Source organism: Chroicocephalus ridibundus, chromosome 1 (assembly GCF_963924245.1).
Source record: "Chroicocephalus ridibundus chromosome 1, bChrRid1.1, whole genome shotgun sequence".
In the NCBI taxonomy this organism is placed as follows: Eukaryota; Metazoa; Chordata; class Aves; order Charadriiformes; family Laridae; genus Chroicocephalus; species Chroicocephalus ridibundus.
Genome location: NC_086284.1, coordinates 6,732,768 through 6,756,608, shown reverse-complemented (window position 1 = coordinate 6,756,608; position 23,841 = coordinate 6,732,768). Strand labels below are relative to the sequence as shown.

Here is a 23,841-nt window from a genome sequence, read left to right as displayed (position 1 = left end):
CTGGGGCAAAAATCATCATCTTTTATTGGCCTCAGGATGGAGGTGCTCAGTGGGGGCCGACGAAGGCAGAGGTGACCCAAAGCTGACCACAGGGGTATTGCATCCCATGGGCATCGTGCTCAGTATAAAAGCTGAGGGACCAACAGGTCAACCTCTTCCTTCAATGGCCGGCAGCCAAGGAGGACTCTGATGCTGGTTTTGCATATATTGTATTTTTCCCTTTTTTTCTTTATTAGTATGGTCATCTTTATTGTTACTGTTAAGATTTCATTAAAGTAGTTTAGTTTCTTTTCAACCCATAAGCCTCTGTCTGCCACCTTCTCTCTCCCTTCTCTTCTGGGAGGGGAGAGAGGTTAAAGAGCGCGTGTGTCATTCGTGTAGTGCCCAGCCCAGCCCAGAGCACTGCAGGTTTTTACGCCTCTGTGCCTCTCCCCGCCGTGGTGCCCAGCAGAGCCGCGGCGGGGCCGGTGGCGGAGTTTCGTTCCACTGCGGCCGCGGGAGCCGCGCTGGGGCACGTTGTGGGATCCCCCGGACAGAGCCTCAGCAGGCGGGTGCAGGCTGTGCCCTGCCCCATGGCGCACATCACCACTCAACTCACACACTCTCCACCTCCTGTTTTTGCCACTCATACACCTCCACAGGAGTGGTACCCACAAAAAATTATGAACCAGCTACGGATGCAGGGCACGGGGATGGGATTTAACACCATCAGTAGCATCCTCTCCCCATGCTTCATAGATCTGGAGCTTCTCTACACCAACCTGTCAGCCCTTTATCCCTTTTTTAAAGGAGGCTGCTGCCTTTTTTTTTGCATTTCTAGCCTCCAAAATACTCCAAAATTGCAACTTGAACAGGTTTGAGCGCCTCTCAGCACAGCTAATTCTGAAACCCAACGCTTCCCTGTCGCCATTCACTTGTGATGGTTTTATTTAGCAAAAACACAGAGCTGCATGAAGCTCATGTATAGGAAAATGTCTCTAGCATGATTTAGGTAGACTACTATTTTCTTCCCCTTTCCCAGTTTGCTGAAATAAGAACAAAACAGGATAGGAGAGCTAAAATGTATTTAAAACATCACTTGCAATTTACAAAAAATGTGTTCTTGTTATCCATTCAAGTAGAAATTTATGGCTTAAACCAGGGAGATGTTCACATCTCCCTTGCAGAGCAGGGCATAGACCCCCTTCTCCCTGTACACCAGCAGCCACTGGGAGAAATTAAAACCAGAATAAATCCCAGGGTGCAGAGCAGCTATACAGACCTTTCCAAGGGAAAAGCAAACATGACACTTAGTGGGACCAATCCACATGCAGCTCAATCCTTCTGAAGAAAAGTGTTGCGTTACTAGTCATAGGTCCAGTAGCTACATGGCCAAGGCACCAGAAAGTCCTTCAGCACACGTGGGAAGAGATGCCCATACCCACAGCCAAGGGGAAGAGACTGTCCTGTTAGGGCCTATGGTGGGGCAAGAGTGGGGAGAAGGAAAACCTAAGATGCCTCTGCCTGTATTATAAGAAGGTACGGACCCTAGTGACCCAGCCAGCAGCACTTGACCATCATGGTGAGGCTGGTGCACTCTCAGGGATGGAGAAGACCTGCAAGGAGGGCGGGACTGTGTGGAGAAGAGGCTGGTCTGATGGGAGAAATGTGGGCAGCTGAGAACAAGGAGGACTGGAGGATGCTCAGATGTTTGCAGCATGTGTAAAACACAGCTGTGGAAGCAGAGGGCTTACACACGGCAGGAGGGATCACTGTGTCCTGTGGGATGACAGTGGTCTCAGAGGGAAATGGTGGCTCCCATGTGGTTGCTGCAGCTCATCACGGTGCACAGCTGCTTCGTGGCTGCAACTCCATCTGTGCTGCCCTACACCCCAGGGATCCCTGACAGGCACGGGATTGCAAGGAAAACCGTAGGAGAGGAAGCTCGGTGCTCATCTCCGGCAGGGTCATGGAGGCAAATGGCTCCTCCTCACCAGGTGGATCTGAGCCCTCCCAGCTGGCCCCCTCGGCAGGCTGGGGTTTGCCTTGCAGGAAGGGGCAGCAGGGGAGGTTCTGCTCTCCAGTCCTCACTGAGATGGCAGGTCCACATCCCATCCCTGCCTGCGTCAGGCCATGATGGTAGGCATGTCGCTGAGCTCTGGAAAAGACGACACAGTGAGCTACAGAAATATCTGCAGTTGTTTTGCCAGCCGTCATGAGCAAACAGAACCTGGCTGAAAACGCGTGCAGCCCAGGTTGGGTCATTTTATCTGGATGACAGAGCTCCATGGGGGCAGAAATGTGGTGGTTGGGAGGGTCCCCAGCCAATCCCACCCTGCCTTGCAGACCCAAGGTGGGTCTGCAAGAGGTGCTGAGGACCTCTGGGCTCTCTTTTCACAGCATCACAGAGTAATGCATAGAATCATAGAATCATTTAGGTTGGAAAAGACCCTTGGGATCATCGAGTCCAACCATCAACCCCACTCTACAAAGTTCTCCCCTAAACTATTGGAGGGGATGTCTGGAGGTCTCTGTCCCAACCTCTGCTTGAAGCAGGGCTAATTACATCGGGATGCTCAGGGCTTCGAACATCTCTGAGGGCAGATATTCCCTACCTGGGCCCCTGTTCCAGTATCTGACCACCCTCACGGGGAAGATTTCTTTTTTTCCTCTTTATAGCTAGTCAAAATTTCCAAGGCTGCAGCTTGTGCTGTTGTTACTGCACATCCGAGAAACACCTGTCGTCTCTACACTGTCCCATTAGATGGTTGCAGACAGTGATAAGACGCCCCTTGACCTTCTCTTTCACTGTGCAAACCCAGATTTCAAAAGTCTCCTCCAGCTCAGCAGCCCCATTGAGCTCACTCCCATTTGTCACAATCTGCTTGGTGCTGGGGAGTGGGAACTGGACCCAGTGCCTAGATGTGGCCTCACCACTGCTGAACAGAGAGGAGAAATCACTGCCGCCTGAGACTGAGACAACCCAAGATGCAGCCATCCTTCACCACAGCATGGGCACCCATCACCAACCCATCCATGAGGACCCTGGTGCCTCCACGGAGATGGCCTAAGCAGGATGTGGCTCTTGGCTCTCCTTGCTCTACTTACCTGTCCTGAACTTGTTGTAGGTGCCGCTCTCCAGCACCGGGCCACCATCATGGGCACAGCAGGAGAAACTCCGCTCTCGCCACCTGCATGGGGCAAAGCACCTGGGTCAGGCCACCGCTTGCTGTGCTTCCCCTCGCAGCTCCCTGGTTCCCTGGACACCTTTTTTCTAATTTTTCAGGGCAGGAACTCTCCGGGTATGTTGGGACTTGCTCAGGTCCTTACCAAGAAGGGACTCCAGCGCGTGACTGATGTCTAAGCATCCACACTTCACATGCACAACAGCATTTTGAAGGCAAGCTTGTGACTAAGCCCTGTTTTCTAAGAAAAACTTAAGAGCTCAAAAGCCCCAGAAATGTTTGCAGCTGCTGGTTCCTAAGCAGCCAGGGAAATTTTAAAATTGTGATTTTGGTGCATTCACAAACCTGATAAACAAGACCAGGCAGGGCTCTCGGGCACCGCCGATGGCCCTTCACTTCCAGCAGGGCTGGGAATGCCCTTGCTGCAATGTCAACCCAGAAGAGGTTGTTATTTGACGGGATCAGAAGCATCTGCAGAGCCCTGGGAAATGCACGTACAAACGTGCCTGTACAGCCGCTAGTTCGTCACCTGGCCATACTGCAGCTAGTTCATTTCTCCATCCTCACAGCACAAAATTAGACCTGCCACCCTCTCCTATGTCAAAGCAAGTCACGGTTGCAAGCAACCCAGACTGCTCACCCACGAGCTTCCCAAACTTTCCTCTTGCTGTCACCTGCAGCACAGTTGTGCTGCCAGCACCCCTACAGAAAACACCCCTGGGCTGGGTGGTCTGGTCCTTCCACCCATCCACAGCTGGCCAGCTGAAGTGCTGAGCCCAGCATCTCCTGCTTTTCTCGGTCACCACCAGGATAAGAGCACAGGCAAGTTCCTCATCCAACCGTGGTAGAGCAGAGCATCCAGCAGCCCAACTCAACCTGCTATAGTGAGCCTGTCCCGTGAATCCCAGATTTCCCAATTATTAAACAGAGGCAATGTCTTTGACAGCATGGGAGGAAACAAAATGTGGTGTCTGTGACACACTCAGACATTTTCACATCTGGGAGGACGCATTTCCTCAGGGGCTCTGGCATATGCAGACAGAGAGACACGGGGTGCTCAAATATTTAACAACATTGAGAGCTTTCCTCCTAAGTCAGTCCAATGCAACAGTGTCTAAACAGTACTAATAGAAAAATCAGTTCCTTTCTCATCATCTTGAGAAAAGGTGATGAGCCCATCATCTTTTTGGTTGGCTTTTAGCCAACAGCTGAAAGCCCATCAGCTTTGACAACTGGTCTATGTTGCTATTGTAAATCCACCAGGTCTCCACTGAATCCTGAGGGTAGGTGACGCCTGAGCTGCCAAAATGGAAAGGGAAAATGAGAGCAAGCAGGAGAAGCAGAGAGCTTTTTGGAGACTTTCAGGGCTTTCTTCTAGTTCCTGAAGGGAAAGGTAATATTCTCAAGAGTAGTTTTAACCCTTCAGATCACCTGAAAGCATCCCTCCTTCCCTCCACCTGGCGCAAAAGATCGGGTTAGGATGGCCATTAGCAATTTGGTAGTTACCAGTGCAGAGCAAAGATGAGTGAGATGAGGAGCACAGAGGTCAGATCTGTCAGGATCCACATGATGTTGTACTGCTGCGGAGTCTGGAAGAGAACAACAGAGGATGTGTCCACCACCAAGGACCCCGAAATATGCAAAAAACTTGCTCAAGCTCTTTGTTGCTGCTCAAATATGCCCATTTGGCTGCCTGGTTTGCATGTACAGTAACATCCCTCAGGGGTTTAAAGCATTTGGTGGCATTTCAAAGTGGCCACTCACTAGTGGGTGTTGGTGCCAAATCATCACCCTTCATTAAAACAGGGCTGTTGTGTGTCCAAGATGATTGTACCACATCACAATGAATATAACAGGGAACTCTTGTTTGTACAGGCAGACCCTTCAGTTCCCTCTGTTTCCCTCTAACATTAATGTCAACTGGTGGCATCTCATTTTCCCTGGCAAAACTGTCCTTTAGTGAACACCGCAGAGGGTCTGGGGTGGCTCCTGCTTTAGGTCTAAGAGCATCTGAAGATTCATCCTTAGGCTGGACCTCCACCCACCCTCAGAATGGACTAAAACACTGTAGCTGTCTGGATGGGAGCACCGTAAAATCTACTTCAAGAGTGTGAAACCAGTTATTCAAAGTAGTAAACTTTAGACTCTGGTGGGAACAGTGCCCCAGGTGGTCCTTAACCCCACTGGTTGTCCAAGGTAGACTAGGGAATAGACAAATCATGTGAAAAAAAATCCTCCTAGCAAGGAAGGGTTATTTCTACGGTTGTTTCCCTCGGGCTTGTGGAACGAGACCAAATTTGAGAAGGGCAGTGGGTAGCCCTGAGAAATGAAGAACAACTGACATCAATAAGGTGTTTCAAAAGCTCAGAAATGTAAATCCTCGTGCATCAGTTTGTGCCCGGAAAGGCACTTCCTTTCTCCCCACACAAGTCTGACTTCTTTAACCTCATCTCAAGCCCTAAGTTGCAAATTCTAATGAGCAGTGTGCTTCTACCTCAGCCAAGAGAAAAGAGGAGAAGGGTATGGTGATATCTGGAGTGGCTCAGAGATTCCAGGTAAGCCAGGTTTCCACTCAGGCCCTTTTCATGCAAAGGGCCTTTTATCCATGTATGAACTGGCTCATGGTCTCCAAAGATAACCATGAACATCCCAACTCTAGTTCCTACTCCGGGAGGTGGATGATTTTCACTCACCATAAGGAATAGTGGCTGGCTGAGGTTCTTCAGCGTGTGGACGGCATTGGTGGTCACAGAGTGTGCCCCAGAGCACCACGCCAAGGAGAAAAGCCATGGCTCATTGACCACATAGAGGTTGGTGGTGATGTTTACCTTAGCATATGTCCTTTAAAAGACCAAAAAGCAATAGGCTTCATTAAGAAAGGCAAGGAGGTTAGTACTTCCTTTGTGCTGAATCAAGGAGAGACAGCAATTTTCTGCAGGAAATGCTTGCTTTGGGACCTAGGTAAGGAATAGAAAGGAAAGTCAACCAGCCAATAATCGATAGTTCACAACTGGCCAATGCAGAATAGCTGATCTGCTGGAAGCAAATGCAGTTAAAATGTCCAAAAGGTCAAAACTTTGTTTACCCTTCTGCCATACAGATCAGTGTGATGATGCGTTTGTAATCTCCCAATAGTGTGTTCAAAACCACCTCAAAGCTAGCTACTCTTTTGTTATTTTTGCTACATCAACTGATCATTTTTCAAGTTCTTATAAACTATTGAAACTTAATATGAAGTAAGCTCATACTCTATATACTGGAAAAGGAATGTATCATCAATATCAGCATTTGCAAATCTACCCAGGATCTACCCAAATGGATCTACCTAGGATTTTACATCCTGAAAGAATTATCATTGAGAAAGCATGAACACTACTGTCATCCAAAGGATTAAACTTTTTCTTTTCTTTTTTTTTTTTAGTTAGATTTCATTGTTTTTGTGCACGGGAAAGAGCAAAAAATCCTATTTATAAAAGGACAGTTGGACAGGTAAGACTGGTTTTTCTTTTTTTTTTTTCTTTTTTTTTTCCTTTTTTTTTATATGAGAGAATCATTTTGAAAACTTCTGCAATAAATGTGGAGCCTTCCACTGGAGAGATGACATTTTCAGCATGTCACAAACTACAGAGTACTGGCAGTGACAGAGACAAGAAATGAATTCTCCAAAACACCAGCTACAGGTGGGTGATGGTCTCACCACAGCACTATGCACTCACACTGATGGTTGTCAAAAGCCATGGGATGTTAAATAATTGCTCGTTGTCCATGGTTCGGTGTTGGTAGAACTGGGGATGGCATGAACAGAAAGACAAGAAATCAGGAGACAGCTGTGTTCTTTATTCAGAAGATCCTTAGATCCTGGTCAAGTAAATATGGACTTGGGGGCAAGGGGGTGATACCTCTCAGCCACACACATGGTCAACAGTAGGAGTGAACTGCAGTCCTGCACCCCCAAAATGCAACAGGAGTGGCCACTTGATCTAAAGGGGCTTTTCTCAAAATGCTATAGATCCTGGAGCTGGTCACTGGAGGGAGACATTGCCACATGTATGAGGCAAACAGACTCCAGATGCAGTCCACTGACTACTTGAGGCTGAAACTGCAACCTACCGGATATCTTCACTGGACATTTCAGTGTAGGCCAGATTGAGTTTGACAATATTATCCATCAATAGGTCTTCAACTGGGGCCTTACTGCCCATTGTCTGCTGAAACCCGGGAGCAACAGACTGAACAAAGGACCTCATGTCGTTCTCCAGCCATAGGACCTGCAGGCAACAAGAGGACCCAGTGAATTCCCAACGGACTTACTAATATGCCTTGCCCTTCACACAAACCCAGTAAAGATAATGTCTTGAGGGGCTCAACCCAGCCTGTCACATGACATGCTTCTTTCAATGATCAAAGAACATCAGGATGCAGGGTTAAAACTTGCAAGTCACTTTGATCAAGAAATAAATATTCACTGTTCCTTGCTTATCAACTTAAAATCAGTGAATATGTTTCACCCAGCCTGACAAAAGATGCGGTGTTTGAAATGAATGAAAAGACAGCTTTGGGTTATGGGAAAGGCAACAGAAAATATTCTGTTCTCTCATTGTCCCAGCATGGGGGAAGAGATCTTCAGCAGACACAGATCACCATAACTCCCCGGACATCAACGGGTACAGAACCTGATCCACATGAGTTTTGCATTCATCCATTGCCAGGGGAAGGAGGAAGGCAAAGAAGGCTCCCGACTCCATGTATTTTAATTTAAGCCAGGAGTTTCTCTGCACTATATAAAATAAGCACGGGTGGCAGGGAATAGGCTGCCAATTATTACAATGATGAAAGGATGCTGTTTGGGGGGCTAAGGCATCAGCTGGTATATACGCTGACTTATTTCCCTGTGCTGCTGTAGCATTATACCATTTTGTACCTCCTGAGGTACCAAAGGTAGGAAGATACTCCAAATGATGCCTCTTAAGCGAAACACAAGGGACGGGACTTTACGCAGGTGAAATCATGCAGGTTATGACCCCAAAGTCCCAATTCAGAGAGCAAGAAAAACGGATATGGAGGAGTGATGCCACCCTACCAGATGGGGTCTAATCCCCGACTCATTGAGGATGACTTCCAGGGTTCTGTTGATCCATGAGTTCCTGTAAGGATGTTTCTCTGGAGGGCGGTAGAGATCAAATATCACAAGTTTATTCTGACTGTCTGCGAGGCGCAAGAAATTACTTAGCTTGTAAATTGACTGATTCATTGCCTGGTTTTGATCTGCCCTTGACAGTGAGCCCATGCATGAAAATGGTTTGTCCTAGAAATAAACAGATATAAAACAGGAAATCAATCAGGCATTCACCTCTGGGAGTCGGCTGCATGCAAAAAGCTCGTATCTCTGAGAGGGAAAAAGTTTGACATCAGCCCTCAGCAGGTGACGATATTTTTTTTTGCTTAGCTCTGCTACCTGAGAAACAGAGGAAATTAACCCAGGCTGTGACGACACTGCTTCTGGGACCCAAATTGCATAGTTCACAGCTAGCTCTGCTGTGCTTCTCTGTCCCACCGGGTTATCTGTGACTATTACACACAGCATCTTGCATAAGTAGCTCTTGTCTTCTTCCCCCAGCCCGTGTGTTCTGCTGCTGCCATGATAAGGTGCCACAAGAACACCCGGCAGCCAATTCTTATAGGTCTCCTAAGCCTAACGGACAACTGGACAAAGCAAGGAGACCCCAGCTGAAGAATTTCTTTGAGTTTTGGCTCAACCAGTAGTTCCTCTCCTAACATTCACGCTATTAAGTAGCAGACAGCCTGTGTCTCTTCCACATCCAGTTGATGATAGTCCTTTATGGCGCTCACCTTAAGGAACCACGTTCCAGCATTCAACTCCTGCAGAGTATCCCAGGAAAATAACGCGGCATTTTGAGCAGTGTCATTGGGGTAGACCTCCTTGATGTTAGTTGTCCTCCTCAAGGTGCTGTCATGCATGAGGAAAGGAACCCCATCATAGCTGTTGGAGAGCAAGAGTTCAGGTCACCTGGCGTGCAGGTTTGTTCATGGCATGAGCAGATTCATGCCACGTCAGAAGAATATGTGGGCCACCGTGAATTCAGCCGTACGGCCTCCCTCAGCGCAGAGGGTGGAATAGGGAGGAAGGCTGAAGGTCAAGACACCAGGTTATTTCCAGCTTAAATATTGCTGGATGACCTTGGAGAAGTCATGCCTATCTGTGCCTCAGTTTCCTCAGGGGCAAACTGGAGATGGTGGCATTTATGCCTGCCAGCACCCCCCCAAAATAGATAATAACTTATGGTTGAAATCTTTTTTTGCTGACACCAAAGCGGTTCTATGGCTTTCAGAGGACTGAAGTCTAAATGGCTAGTGATGGAAAGGCAAAATTCTCTCCTCTACATTAGTAGAACATCTAAGCACTAGTATTTTTCTCATTCAGTGCCTGGAGACTGCGCAGCCTGCACAGCATATTAGCAATTCATGGCAATGAGTCCCTGAAACAAAGGGAATTAAAGATCTAATAATTAGGACAATGTTGTCACAAGCCTGAACACAATTTTGTGTTGGTTTGTAGGCCTCATACGACCCTCTCATCAGACTAGGGTAGAGACTTGCCTTTATAGTGGAAGTCAGACTAGGGTAGGGACTTGTCTTTATACTCTGCAAAGCATTTAAAATATACTGTAGAAATAATGATTGTTAGATCAATAGCTACAGCTTATCGACTTGCCTGAGAACAGCCATGCCCTCCAGCCTCTATCATCGGACGTCAACGGAGGGACCCTGACCCAGCCATCAGTAAAACCTAGTTGCCTGGAATTGCATGTCTCCAAAGGCAACTCTTAGAAGAAGAACATATATTCTGTGAGATGCGATGTTTTCTCCTTACCTAATGGTGACATCTGTTTCAAGACCATCCGCACCATGTTCAATTGTCTTCTGAAATGACATCTCAGTGTTTTCTGGTGCCAGCTGAAAAAAAAAAAAAAAAGCACATGAGCAGATCACTTTCAACCACGCTCTGGACGACTCTATAAGTACTTTCTGTCTTTTTGTAACACCTCTGGTTTTTATTAAGGGAATTGTTCCCTTACAGTCTAACGATAGACTGTTGTTAAAGTCTACTCATTGTTTTCTTCCACTTTAGCCACCAAGCCCATCTTGCCACTCAGGAACAGCGCTATCCTTGTTAGCAAACCCATGCAGTGATGCCTTTGGCACGCAGCTCCGGATGGAAATGTCTCCCCTTCCACCCTCCACAGATTTCATGCAAAAAAACCCAAGATGATGATGAAGGCAGCAAGACACAGGAGGAAGGAATGACGTAAAATAACTTCTCCAGACCTACCATTGGTGCTCCACGGTGTCCAATGAGGGCTGGCTTTGGTCCGAGTGTCCCCGTCTCTCTGATGCAAGGAGAGTACATCCCCAGAGGTATCAAGAAAAGAAAGAGAAGGATAGCCAGGTATGGACCAACAATTATCACCTGAACAACTGAAAGAATTTGAAGGAGGAAGGCTAGAGTTAATTCACGTGGTAATGTACGGGTTTGCCTTGCGGCTTGACTTTTAATACAGCCCTCCAGCTAAGTAGCTGCTGGGCTTTGTCCCATCCCTTTTTCCATCCCTTCTTCCCCTAATTTTCACTTTCCCTCCAAACAATGCAACCCAGGAAAACAAACTAGTCACTAGTCAAAGCCAGGACGTGGGCTAAGTCAGTACTGCAGGTTTTGTGCTTTAATTACATCCCACTATGCCTTACAGCAAAACACGGCCTTAATTTCTTTTTCTTTAGAGCTGGTGCGAAGAAATATCTCCCATCTCTAGAAAAACAGTGCTCAACAGAAGGACGCTAATTTTTTTCTTACTTAGATAAGAACAAGCAACGTTTTGAAGTTTCATTCACAGTGAGGAAGAGGACGAGCCTTTCTCCTTCAACTATATTACATCCTCTTAAGGTGAATACTTTCCTAGTTCATTCAGATTGCTGTCAGTGACCTTCTGTGTGTGACCTACAGAATCCTACAGACTCTGACTGCACGGGCATTGCATCTCAGAAACTTGCCAACTCATTACCTATGGTCTTCTCTGGAGTCTGTTGACACATTGCCCAAGAGCCCCAGTGAGCCTTCACCTCAGGGAACAAAACAGTTCTTCTGAGAAATCAGCATCTATGTACCAATACCTCATTCTTAAATGGGTACCATCACCCCTCTGCACCTTGTGCCAGTGGCTCTGAAGGAACTTGGGCTTACACCGAGCCGATGGATTGAGCTGAGTCCATTCGGTATAGGGGACTGCAATGTCTAGGTTCCCAGCATATTCCCCCCCGCCAACCTCCCCAGATGTAGTTCAGTAAGAAAAATCCTGGCCAGAGAAAATATGCTTTCACCAGCCCATTCTGCCTTTGATTTTTATTACAAATCAACATCTGCAGATGAAAGTCATGTAGATAATTCTAGCCACGTGGTGACAGTAGGTCAGAGCAAAACAGCCAGTCCCAGAGCCAGGCTCTGCTGCAGTTGTTCCTGGCATCTGGCCTTGTCCTTACACTACTTGGTCACTCTTCTCAGGGGTGGACAGGAGCTTCCCATGAGATAACACTAGGAACTGTGATCAAAATGCTCTTTCCCCTATCTCAGATGGCTTCTCCTGAGATGCACTAGTCTGAAGTGGATTGACTGGACTGGAGGTCCCTTCTGAGACAGCGAAGCTGAGTGTAGCAAGCAAAGGTCAGCCAAGAGAGCGGCCACCCGCTGCTTTCTCCCACAGAGGACTGAACAAACTTCCATGCATGACTCAGAACATGGGTGCTCCTGCTAATCTCCTCTGTCTCAAGGCAGGTCACCACCTTGGTATAGGCTGAAACTCTGCAAGGGAGCACGCAAACCAGCAACACACCTGGACAGCCACAGGACAGTGCACAGAAAAGCCCCAGACCCACTAATTTCCCTGGGATACACAGAAGTTAAAAGTCTCCTCCAGCCGGAGCGCAGGTGTGGGAGGAACGGGCTCCTGCACACCTGTTTTCCCACACTCGTATGCATCTTTTGTCATACAAGGAGCAGAAAGCAGAGCTACTGTACCTTTCTTATCTGCTCTGATGGCATGAAGAGCCACGGGCCAGGACAGGAGGACCATGATGGTTATTGCCCCAATGTGGAGATAGGGAGCTGTGATCTGGCAAGGAGAGAAAAGGATTTTAGTCAAAGGATGAAGTGTAAAGACAGATGGAAACAAACCCCAACACAGCTACAGCCTTCCACCTGGATGGGCTCCTGCTGCAGATACCAGCAGTTCAACCTTCCTCCCACACCTGTGCTGGATCCACCAAACTTCTCTGGAGTTGGAGGAGAGATACATACGCCCGGCCAGCCAGGCTGAGGAGGGCTCCTCACTGCACTACACACCTCCCCTTTCTCCTAAGTCAGCTGAAGGGGACATGGCTGTCCCCATCCATACACGATTGCCGTAACTGCTGTGCCATAATCTGAGAACATTTTCCAGGGACCAACCCCTGTAATCCAATCTAACCCAATCCATTCCTACCCAGGTAATAGTCATCTCTGTACCACACTGCAGCTAAATCATAAACTGGTGTCAACAAACCTGAGTAATAAAATCTGTTGTTTATATCCGTATGGAACTAACTATTGTGGTAGAAGAGAAGTAGTTCACCTGGTACATGTGTGATCATGAACTTTACAAGATTCATGTGCACCCTGCAGTACCTAGTTTCACACATTATTGATATATTCCAGAAAAATCATTCATTTTCGCTTATTTCAAAGCATTTAATTCCCTTGCATTAGGGCTAATTGCATTTTTTCTCCTTTTTTTTTTTACTTCTAACTCAATGTGTAGATATTTTTCTTGATTTACTAACAGAAAACAATATATTAATTTAATGCTTATGATGTATTAGATAATACCCACTTCTGGACAGATATAGTAATTGGACTTGATTTCTTTCATACTAAAGATTAAACAAGATCAGAAGCTAAGAATTGCTTCTGTGCTTATCATGAATGCATGAGCAGAGATGGAAACCAAGCAGAAATAGTTTGTCACTTGTAAAGACACTGAATGAATGTTGGTATGACACACTTTTCATAAAACTAGGCAAATCTGTGTCAAAGAAACCAGCTCATCATTTCCTCATGCTGAACAGAGCCCCGTGGCTTCTGTTCCAGCTGGAAGTGAGAGTTATTTAGGTATGTGCTTGGAAAAAAGCTATCCAAATGCAAGCCTTTCCTATTGCTTAGTCCATGCCTGATTGGGTAAGCTGGAAGGGTTGAAGAAAGCATCAGTCACCGAGAGATGTTACTGCATGTGATGCTGTCTGCCCTGGACACTTGATGCCAACATCTTTCGATCAGAAGTGGGATTCAGTTGCGTAAATAGAGGTGCCATCTGAGATGTCCAGGATATTTGAGATAGATAGCTTTGCAGGGCTAATGGACAGGACACAGGATCTACAAGAGACTCATGTCCATGTGAAATGTCTCAAAGGGCATAAACACCCAAAACAGCATCTGTGGGGAACCCAAGGAGACGCATCTTGTGTCTCCTGCTCCTCATCCACCTCCCCTGAGGTCTGTAAGGGGCAGGAGAAGCTGATGGTTTCTCATTACCCTTGCCAGTGCTTAGCCCAATGGTTACCAAATTCTGTAGAGCAGGAACGGGCAATTACCCACACCCTACAAACACCTCAACTGTGATTCCTCTTCCAGTCCATATGCATTGCTTTCCCAACATTCGCAAGCAGTAAGCCACGTGGGCGAGATTTGATAGGCCAAAATAAGATCTGCAAGGCAGCTGTGTAGTCAAAGGCTACCTAATTTTTTTATCAAGCATTGGAACAGGCTGCCCAGGGAAATGGTTGAGTCACCATCCCTGGAGGTATTTAAAAGATGGGTAGACGTAGTGCTTAGAGATATGGTTTAGTGATGGGTTTTGTCAGAGTTAGGTTGATGGTTGGACTAGATGATCTGAAAGGTCCCTTCCAACCTAGGCGACTCTATGATTCTACGATTCTACTTCTTCCTTCCCAGTACATGTGGGGACCTAGATGCTCAGACACTGAACATCACTGGGCAGCTCTTGCCTCCATCTTCAGATCTGGTGAGAGTTGAGGAGGCCAGCAGACCATGCACTCTGACCTTCTGCAGCCCACAGGTTGTCCCACCTGACTGACACCAGCTTTCCCCACATTCTCCCCAGAAGCTCAGTGCTCTCCTGCCCTCAGGAGATGAAGCTCTTCTGAATCACACAAGAATGAAATTGTGCTAATGCTAAAGCTGCTGAACTGGCAGGAGCCGACTCGGGAGAAAGTTCTCGCTCCAGCACCCTGCCAGCCAAAGGGCTATGATTTACCTGCCCTGGGCACCTGGAAATTAACAGTACACCTACAGCATTTTTGCCGAAAAAAAGATGTGATTTCCAAAATTGAGACATGTAACATCAAACAGATAGCTTGAAATTCAGCCTCAGGTTTTGGCTTCCTTTCTCCCAACAGAAATTAAATCATAATAGAAGTTTATTCAAAACCACATACCCTGCCAGGAAAACCCATGTGAAAAACACCCATCATATGGAATATTTTCTACCAATTACCACAAATTACTTCTATAAGCAAGTTGTTCTTTTAAACATACCTCCCATCCCCTTTTACCTGGAATGACAGGCGGACAGTTTTCCATTGATCTCCCCAGAGTATCGATAATATGAAGAGAGCTGTGATAGAGAAGCCCAGGACAAGAAAAGTCCCAATCTGGCAGGACAAAGAAGACATAAATCAGCTTCAACAATCCTGCACAGGGTGTGCCATCCACTTGTCTCACAGGCTTATTTAATTAAACAGCTTGAACTTGATCAGTTTGGGATGCATGAACTTGACTATGTCAGTTCAGAGACAGAGAGAGATAATGGGACTAAAACCAGACCAACAGGGCTATCGATTGGCTTTTCTGTATGGCAAGCCTGATCTTGTCGGGGACCCAACTAAGTCAGCCCTCAGGGCTCCTTCTCTAATCACTGGAGAACGAGAGGAATTTCCAGAGGTGATCCATTCCCTCTTGCTTTATGATGGAAGATCTCTCTCTCTCTGTTGATTGTAGATGGAGCCTAGCGGATCAGCTTACATTAAATCGCGAACCTGCAGATGGCTAAATTCAGAACTGATGAATTCCACCCAAAAGAGACAGCAACACAGCTTCCTTATGCTAGGAGCTGCTTTGCAACAGGCTTCAGCAACTGCAAACTCTCCCATAATTAGGAGATGAGAGTTCACTTTTTAATCAAAAAAGCAAGGAGGCAGCTCAGTCTGTTCTTCGGCCTCTTGCTCAGTTTGGTACCACCACAGTGGTGATTGGCAGGCTCTTCTCAGACATCATCTGTCTGCTGAGAACTAAGTGTCAAGTAAAAATGGGACCAAGGGCCTAAGCATTCTTCAGGGGGATCCTACAGATCAACACCTCAATAATCCATCCCTAACCTCTTCCGCCCAAGGATGCAGTCTCATGCAGTCCCAATTTTTTTAATTGTTCTACATCTTTCTGGTTCTTCTGGAAGCCAATTTTCCATAGTAATGATGACTGTGTTTCCATTGCTTAAATGACGAAACACAGGATAAAGTATGTGCACATTCAACGATTCCACTGCAAGATTTGCAATCACTTTACATTGTCCCCTAAACTGTATGGATAGAAACTATTTTTGAAACGCCTCATGTAACCTCTAGAATTTCTTAAGGAAGGTGATTCTGATGCATCATTTTGCAGCAAGAACTCTCTGAGGATTTCTTTCTGCACCTTCAAAACTCCAGGTGGCATTTCCCAAGCCATCCAAAGACCAAAAGGCATAAGGCACCAGGATGCCTTGGAAAAGCCAGATTTCTCTTCTGCAGAGATAGCAGACACTTTTTTAATGCTGCTGGAGCCTGCTACAGAAAATTACGCCGTGTTTTTCATGGAAACTTTGCTTTTGTCTTCATGTTACCACATGTAATAGACGTGTCAAATATAGACACCTTCACCTGAATGAGTCACTGCAGGCTCCTTTTAGAGTCACTGGGGAAAAAAGGCACTTTAGGTGTGATTCATCTCATCTTAATTTAGATGTCTATGACCAGCTGGAAGAATTTGCATCCTCACAGGATTCTTTTCCCTCCACTGACTGCAAAGGGAGTTTAGGTGATCAGCTCAGGTGGAGACATCATCCTCATGGTGTCTAAAGTCTCCTAAGATTAGGCTCTTCCCTCTCTTCCTTCTCTCCCAGAACACAATTTTTCATGCAGAGAAACACCACAGATTCAATTGTTTTAAAGCATGGATTGGAGTTACCAGAGAGCCCTGAATCTCCCACCTTGTGACTCCAGTGTAGGTACAGCTGCTGACCTTCTGCAAGCAAACACATCGCTAGGACCTGGGAAATCAAGGAGAGATTGTTTGCATCCTGGTAGAAGATGGCGAGGTGTGGTCAGTGAGCTACTTCTGGAATTACCTTTGCACTTTACACTAGGTCTTCCTGCACAACATCAAGGCTGTTAGCAGGACAGCTGCATGGAGAGAAGTGTTTATTGCTACAGTGAAAATGCTTCTGAAATGGCCAAGCACATATTAAGGCTGTCCTGCAGGATCAAAACCCTTTCATGGGTAACAAATAATGAGGCATTTTGGGGTACACACTTTTAATGACTTTTCTTTGTTAATACAAATTCTGAAAGATAAATGATGGCCAGGGTCAAGTGCTGTGGTATGAACCAATACAGTACTCATCTTGCCTATTTTCTGTGCATTTTGTGTGATTAGAGGCATACCAACCGTGGGAGAGAGGTTGGAGGCTACAAAAATGCCTCCAAAGTGCCATAAAAATACAGAGCAGACAGTAAAGGAGACAATGCTTCCTTAGCAATCACAGGAAATGCAAAAGACGAGCACGTCTCAGAACAGCAAAAACTGTCTTGGAGATTTAAAAACTCCACTTTTCAGTGGCTGGCACTTTGCTTCCCCTCGACGGCAAGTAGGAAACCTTGGGGAGGGCACAAAGCAAACCCCAGCCAGGGCAGGGGACAAACCAAGAAGCTGTGAACACCAAGAACACAAGGATAAGGAAAGCCAGTCTATAGCTCTGATGAAGAGTTTCTTCAAGTTGTCCTTGACCTAAGCAACTGATGCACCTGGTGATGAATTTCACCAGGAGAAGTACCTTGCTGCGTGAAAATGCACAGGTCTACGCTCAGGAATCTGAGTGCCTACAAGCTTCCCACCACTGTAAGGGACAACTTGGGGACAAGTATCACCAAATATCAGGGTGTAAAGTAGCTGTTCGTAGACATCGATGCTCCACTGAGAAGGATCATTTATGATGCAGGTCTCTCCAGACTGTAGCACAGTGGGATTGTGTGAAAGCAGGACATACAGATGCAGGGGAAGGGGCTCTGCCTCCCAAAACACAACTACAAAGGAATGTAAGCTGTGTCCCATCCAGCTACAAACACACCTTTCCAGGATCACGCTGATCTGAAGCAGGATATAAGCTCAGCAGAGAATACGGATCAGCTTTTAAGTGCTTCTTGACACACTATCCTCCTTTAATGGAATCCTACACCCAGCACATGATGAATAACCATGGGAGCAGTTCAGAGAGAATTGAATTCCTGCTGAAGATCTTAAGCCAGCCCCATTTAAATAAGGAATTTCACAAAAAAGGAAGAAAAAAGACACTTTGCCCCCTTTCTGCAAGAAATGTTACAAAGACCCATTCCTTGCCTAAGGTACAGCCAAACACTTATTTCACAGGCCATGCTCAACCTGACCCTCCCCTGCTACCGCAGTACAACTTTTGTATGGATGATACATCACATCAGGGAATGCCATCGGAAGGTGAGCTCATTTTTATGGATGGAAACAACATCTCCTTATCAGCTTACAAGAAGAATAATCGACAGGTTTCATCCTCAGAGGGTGAAGAAGGAGCTATTGTAGTTGTACCACCGGTCACCGCAGAGGGGTACATCTTGATGGACCCGTGAGGTGACATGATGTGGACAAGGTCTATCCTCTGTCTGCTCTGGCACAGCCAGCTTGAGTTTTCTTTGCTTTCCATGAAGCTCTGAAGCTTAACATCTCATGCCACAATAACCTAGCTTCATCCTGCTCCTCAAAAGATACTTCAGGACCTGTCCAATATGCCCTTCCATGGAGAGCAGCTGCCTTTAGCAATGTCTCACAGGCTTGCACTTAGAGCAGGACTTCCTCAGGCAAAGGGACAACCAGCTCCACCTTCCACACTTATCCTGGGATTGTCTAGTACAAGTACACAGACATGTGGGTTTAGGCTAGAGCTAAGGTCCCTCTCGCCAGCCCCATCATCTCCCTGAATCTTACCGTTTCCAACACTTGCATTCTTCTCTTCTTTAGTATGAGGTGTGGAAGTGTCTCCCTCCCACCATTTACCTGCAAAGTGGTAATTAAGGGATGCTTCCGTGTAGCAAGAGAGATGGATTTGCTGCAAGGGGAATTGCACCTCTGTCTCCCTCTTTTTGTGTGGACCAAAAAAAAGCACTGACGATAAGGTTATGCTGTGAAAAGGATGGACAACAGACCCTTAACCCCACTCTGCTTCAGCATGGGAATGACCTTGTGCTGATTTCAATACTGCTGGTGAGGTTTGGGCAGGCTCTGAACAAACCACCACAAGGGCACTGAGGCAGACACTTAGACACTCGGCTCACCTAAAACATCTGCTCGCTTGGATGTTCACAACAGCAGAATTCGGCTCTCTACATTCACTTTCTGGCAAAAATGCAGAACTCAGAACGTCTCTGCTACCCTAGTCTCTTAGGGATGGGGGTTTGAGATCCCTTTTTGAACTTCAGTGCCAATGTACTATTGTGAGTTTTTTCTTAGCCTACAAATGCAGAGGCCATAAAACATCTGAACTTCTTTATATCGTGCAGTCACAAGTCACCTCCTCAAAATCCTTGGAACAAACACAGTTGAAGCACAGAGAGAAAAATATTATGTTGGTGTTTAAAGACTGAAGAAGAACATTTTTTTCTTCTCCACTGAGCATGTGCAATTAGACCCCCAGCTTAACCTTTTATCTCTAATGGGGATGAGAAAATTGTCTTGCAGAGTGATAACAATTGAATTAATTGAAACTGATTGTCTGAAAAAATTACAATGATGCATGTGGACGGAGAGCGTCTTTGCGCAGACAGCAAGTGCTTTGTTGAGCAGCCTTTTTTTCAGCCGCCGGTGGCTGGTGGGCAGAAGAGTGTTTGCTTCAGTGGTTCACAATAATGTCAGGGAAGCAGGCATGCAGGCTCCAGCTGGGTGCCATCATTAAGGAATAGGGCATGGCGCTCACAGACAAAACTAGACCAGCCACTGGTTGCTGTAAAATCTCTCTGCTCCAACAAGGGCATCAGTGTGCTCAGTTTTCTGATATGACGGGCTGCCGATGCAAAACATCACAAGGAAGCATTGCCTGGGTGAAGGTCTCCAGTCCTTCCTGCGACATGTGTGAGGATAGTCTCTATCCAACACTGTTCAACCAGAACACAGAATGTAATTCATTATGGGGGCAACCCATTTGGCCATCGATTGTCCAAAATGTATTAGAGTGATCCAGCTATCGTATAGTACCCACAATAATAGATTTTTTTAGATGTGGAAGAGCTGAGTTGCACTTATTAACCTGTGAAACTCCTAGTGTTTTGCTGGGTGGTTCATCAAAGGCTACAGTGAAAGGTCAGACACTGTGAAGCTCTGCAAACAGTGACGGCAGATTCCTGGCTGAGAATGAGCTTCCCTGCTGGGATGAGCACGACCAAGCCACAGTTGTCATCACAAAACCCCGCGTGCAGGCGTGTGACCTCTGTGAGGCCCTGCGTGCTTTGAGATAGTAGGAGCATGAATGGTGGTGTTGATTACTTCCCTTGCTCCTCTTTCCTTTGAGACCTAATCCTGTTTAGGCAAAGGTCTGACATTGTGGGACCCCACTGCTCAACAGAGCTGCATGCAGCAACCTTGCCAAATGAGACACGATGACGTGGCAGTGCAATGAAGCAAGGCAAGTGCCCTTCAAAATACCCAATAGCTTTGGGTGGGTCACTTAACAGCTTCATGAAAGCAAGGAGCAAATGGACCTTCACTGCAGGGGCTGTCCCCAGAGCAGAGGCACCTCTGAAGTGTTTCTCTTGTAGGACTTGTCTGATAGTGTCCAAACTCCTTGTATTCTTTCAGGTTTACCTGTGTTCCAGCCTCTTGAGGAAGGCGAGTGCTGTTAGCTTCATCAGATAGAACTGAGACACTGAGAGGAGGAGGACGTATCTTCACAATGAAGAGTGGGACGAAGACTGAACTGAACCATGTAGGATACCAATTTCATTTTATATATTCCATCTGCCTTTCTGGCTTCCCTTTGCCCACCACTTCCAGCCACCACATCCATGCTGCCAAAGACATGAAACTCCTCTAAGAAAGTCCACTGCTTGGACACTAGCTGATGTTTGGATCCAGACAGAGCATGACCAAGCTGACACATTGGCCCCAGGGGTCTTCAGGCTCCTCAAGCCCAGAAAATCATATAAAGTCCATTTCTAGCATGTCTATGATGGATTAGTCTGATCCTGAGGTGACCTCAGATCCACAGCCTGATGAGGTATGAACTCAGAGGTATCCATGTCACACGGGCATCTGTGGCAAATCTCTGACTTGACCAAAGTAGCACTGTAACCACCAAACCACCCACACTGTCCCACAGCCACTGGGAAAGCCAGGTAGGCTTTGCTGAATAATAGACGCTGAGCCCTACAGCCACCAGGGTGTCACAAAATATCCTTGTAATTAAATATTGTTATTTGTCCTACTCAGAGTCCACAGCATTTATGATGCTATTGATCACTGTGGGCATGGCCACGCAGCTGTCCTATTTATCACTTTGACATTTTATTGCTAGCACTAAAATAAAATCACTATTTATTTGTACTTCTGCAGGGACAAAGGACCCCAGAAACCTATTGTGCTAGGCACTGCATGAACAAAGCAATAAGAGATTTCCTGCCATGAGCGATTTACAGGCTGACTACATGATGACACATCAGGGAATGGGTAAGAACAGCAGGAACTGATAAAAGCTGGTTGTCTTGGTCACAGAGCTGAGTCAAAGCCATAACCTCACGCCCAGCACCTGGCATTTCAAAATGAAAGTTGGAGCAGGCATGAGACTGCACGTGGACTCCAGTCCCTGGAGCTAAAGCGATTTCTTAGTGTATAGCTCTGGATGTAGAGGGTGGAACCATAGACATGGATATGTCTTTATTTGGAGGGTCCCTATGAGAGAAAGGACAGGGAAAAAGGATAACTAGGTAGAAATTTTAGGAAATGCTTGCTTTTTGGTATGTTTCCAGTAACCAAAGCAGACAGCAGATCAGAAATCTAGAGAAAAATCCACAGGATTTGGAAAAGTGAAGTTTTCAGGAACATTTTTTTTGGGCGTAAACTTCAGGAGCATTTTGTGACCACATCTGCAATCTCTACCTGGACAGGAACCCTCCAGCAAAACAGAGAGAGTCAAGGCAGCTTCAGTGATGATGTTTCAGAAAAAATGAGCATTTTTCCTCAGGATTAGAGGAATAACTCATCTTTGATAACATACCACCACCACTAGATGACTCGGAGCCCCATACTTCCCTGCTATCAGAAGAACAAACCTTAGGTTCCCCTGCATCTAAAGCCAGACACTGCTGGCACATCTTTGTTTAGGTTCAAGAAGCAACTGGAAAAATTCATCAAAGGGAAATCATCAGGAGAAATCACAGAAGCTGCATCTGGCTCATACACCCCCGAGCTGAAATTGGTCATCCGCAGCTGGACATGGGGAGAAGGTACCATAAACACTCATCATGTTCCCAGTCTTGCCCAGGTAGCCACTGTCTTGGGATCATCCATGGGGCCAGGCTGAGCTTTGGTCTGACACGTTAAAATCATCCCTGTGTTTACTTTCTAGGACTATAAATCGTGGTCAGCTTACGAGGAGCGTTACTTACCAATAACAGCGTGATGTACATGAACAAAATTGCAGCTACGATCAGCAGAACGAGAGACCAGAGAAACCAGAATCCCAGGTTCCCATAGTTATACCTAAAAAGCAATAAAATATTGTAATAGCGTTTGAGTTTCGCACATGGACTGGAAGGGAACAGCAGCCCTGTTCCTTGAAATTTTGAAAGCAATAAAACAAAGAGGGCGGGAGGAATAACCTACCCTGTAACATGCAAAAGTGGTTAAGAGCCTCCTTCCCCAAATCTGGGATTGCATTAGCCACCAGAGTAATACCCCAATGTGCCGGGGTAGTAAAATACAGGACCACATTGATGGTCTTGCTCCAGAGAGTTCCCGATCTGACTGTAAGACACAGCACCTTGCTGCAGACAAGGCAGCCTGGAGAAACTGCAAGATAACGTGACTCCAGCCAACAGCCCACCTTGTCTGCCTGTAGTTGTGGAGGGCAATGCAGGAAAAAGGGGATCCGAGTCAGGTTTTGAAGGAGAAAACACCAGCAAGCTGGAGGAGTTGCAGAGGGGTTGTCCAAGGAGAGAGAGACAGAGAAGGAAGTTTTACGCTTTACCCAAAGGCTCAATAACGATGAATAGTATTATTACACCTTTCCTCCCCATAATATTTGAGCTGTTTTAATTTAGTTTTAGGGGCTAGATTTGCATAGCTTTTACCTACATACTGCAGAAGGAGAGGAAATCCCTGCCAGTTATTTCTTACTTCCGAGCCTGGGAACTGCCATTCTCTTTGCAGTGAGATAGCTGGTGCAACACCTCTGATGGCAGCCACCACATTTCTTCAGAGGGAACGGAAAGGGGGAAAAAAGACTCAGAGAAGGAAAGGGAAGAGCTATTTAGTCCCTTTCACTCACAATTTTTGTGATGATGACTCTCACCTTTCTCCCAGACTCTCATTTACACCTGAAAATTGTAGCCAAGCAAAGGGCAGAGCCTTAGCACCTCTGAAGTGCCTGGGCATTCCATTTGGATGTTGCAACAAAGATTTTAAGGAGCCAAATCTTTGGCTCAAGGCTAAAGTGCACTTCTGCAGCACAGCTGCTGGGGAGGGTGGACATCTCTGCCCAGACACCCTGGGGACCTGGAGAGGAGGAAAAGCTGGTACTTACCAGTCAAAGTTATTGTAGTCATTTTTCGCTTCACCCCACATGTACAGAAAGACGAGAGAAAAGCAGAAAGCTCCAACAAGCAATGGGAAAAACACGCATTCCCGCTGGAGAGGGAGAGGAAGGACAAGTGGTTAGAGCCTTGTCTACCCCGCAGCAAGCAGAGCAAACAGCAGATGCTTTTAGGCTGCCATTAAAACACATGGTTTGGTGTGGGACATCCCGAAGTAGACATGGAGAGGACTTCCCTCCCTGTACGCTGTGACCAGGAGAATATCCTCAAAAGCGTACTTGTCAGTATTTATTTTCAGGGAAAACGGATCTCCTGACTTCACAAATTAACAGGATTTTAACCACCTCACATGAGAGGGAATTCCAGCCCTCTTTGCAATCCTTACTGCACACCCATTCCAAATTTTACTTCTTTTAATTTGATCCTATGGGTTTGAGACGGTTCGCTGGCCAGGAGGGTTTGGTGCAAGGTC

At 46.4% G+C, this 23,841-nt stretch overlaps 1 protein-coding gene across 1 annotated transcript in view; it reads right to left on the bottom strand.

Annotated features, from left to right (window-relative positions):
- Positions 1–835: 835 nt before the first annotated feature.
- GDPD4 (glycerophosphodiester phosphodiesterase domain containing 4) overlaps positions 836–23,841 on the bottom strand; it is a 38,275-nt gene continuing 15,269 nt past the window's right edge. Inside the window, exons 3-16 of the mRNA XM_063329896.1 lie at positions 23,360–23,463; positions 22,224–22,317; positions 16,532–16,591; positions 14,841–14,939; positions 12,253–12,346; positions 10,516–10,661; positions 10,057–10,139; positions 9,015–9,165; positions 8,245–8,469; positions 7,275–7,432; positions 5,858–6,005; positions 4,671–4,753; positions 3,088–3,170; positions 836–2,137 (exon numbers count right to left, since the gene is read on the bottom strand). Of these exons, the coding sequence (XP_063185966.1) occupies positions 2,106–2,137; positions 3,088–3,170; positions 4,671–4,753; positions 5,858–6,005; positions 7,275–7,432; positions 8,245–8,469; positions 9,015–9,165; positions 10,057–10,139; positions 10,516–10,661; positions 12,253–12,346; positions 14,841–14,939; positions 16,532–16,591; positions 22,224–22,317; positions 23,360–23,463 (1,560 nt within the window). The 3' untranslated portion in view covers positions 836–2,105. The remainder of the gene's footprint in view (positions 2,138–3,087; positions 3,171–4,670; positions 4,754–5,857; positions 6,006–7,274; positions 7,433–8,244; positions 8,470–9,014; positions 9,166–10,056; positions 10,140–10,515; positions 10,662–12,252; positions 12,347–14,840; positions 14,940–16,531; positions 16,592–22,223; positions 22,318–23,359; positions 23,464–23,841) is intronic.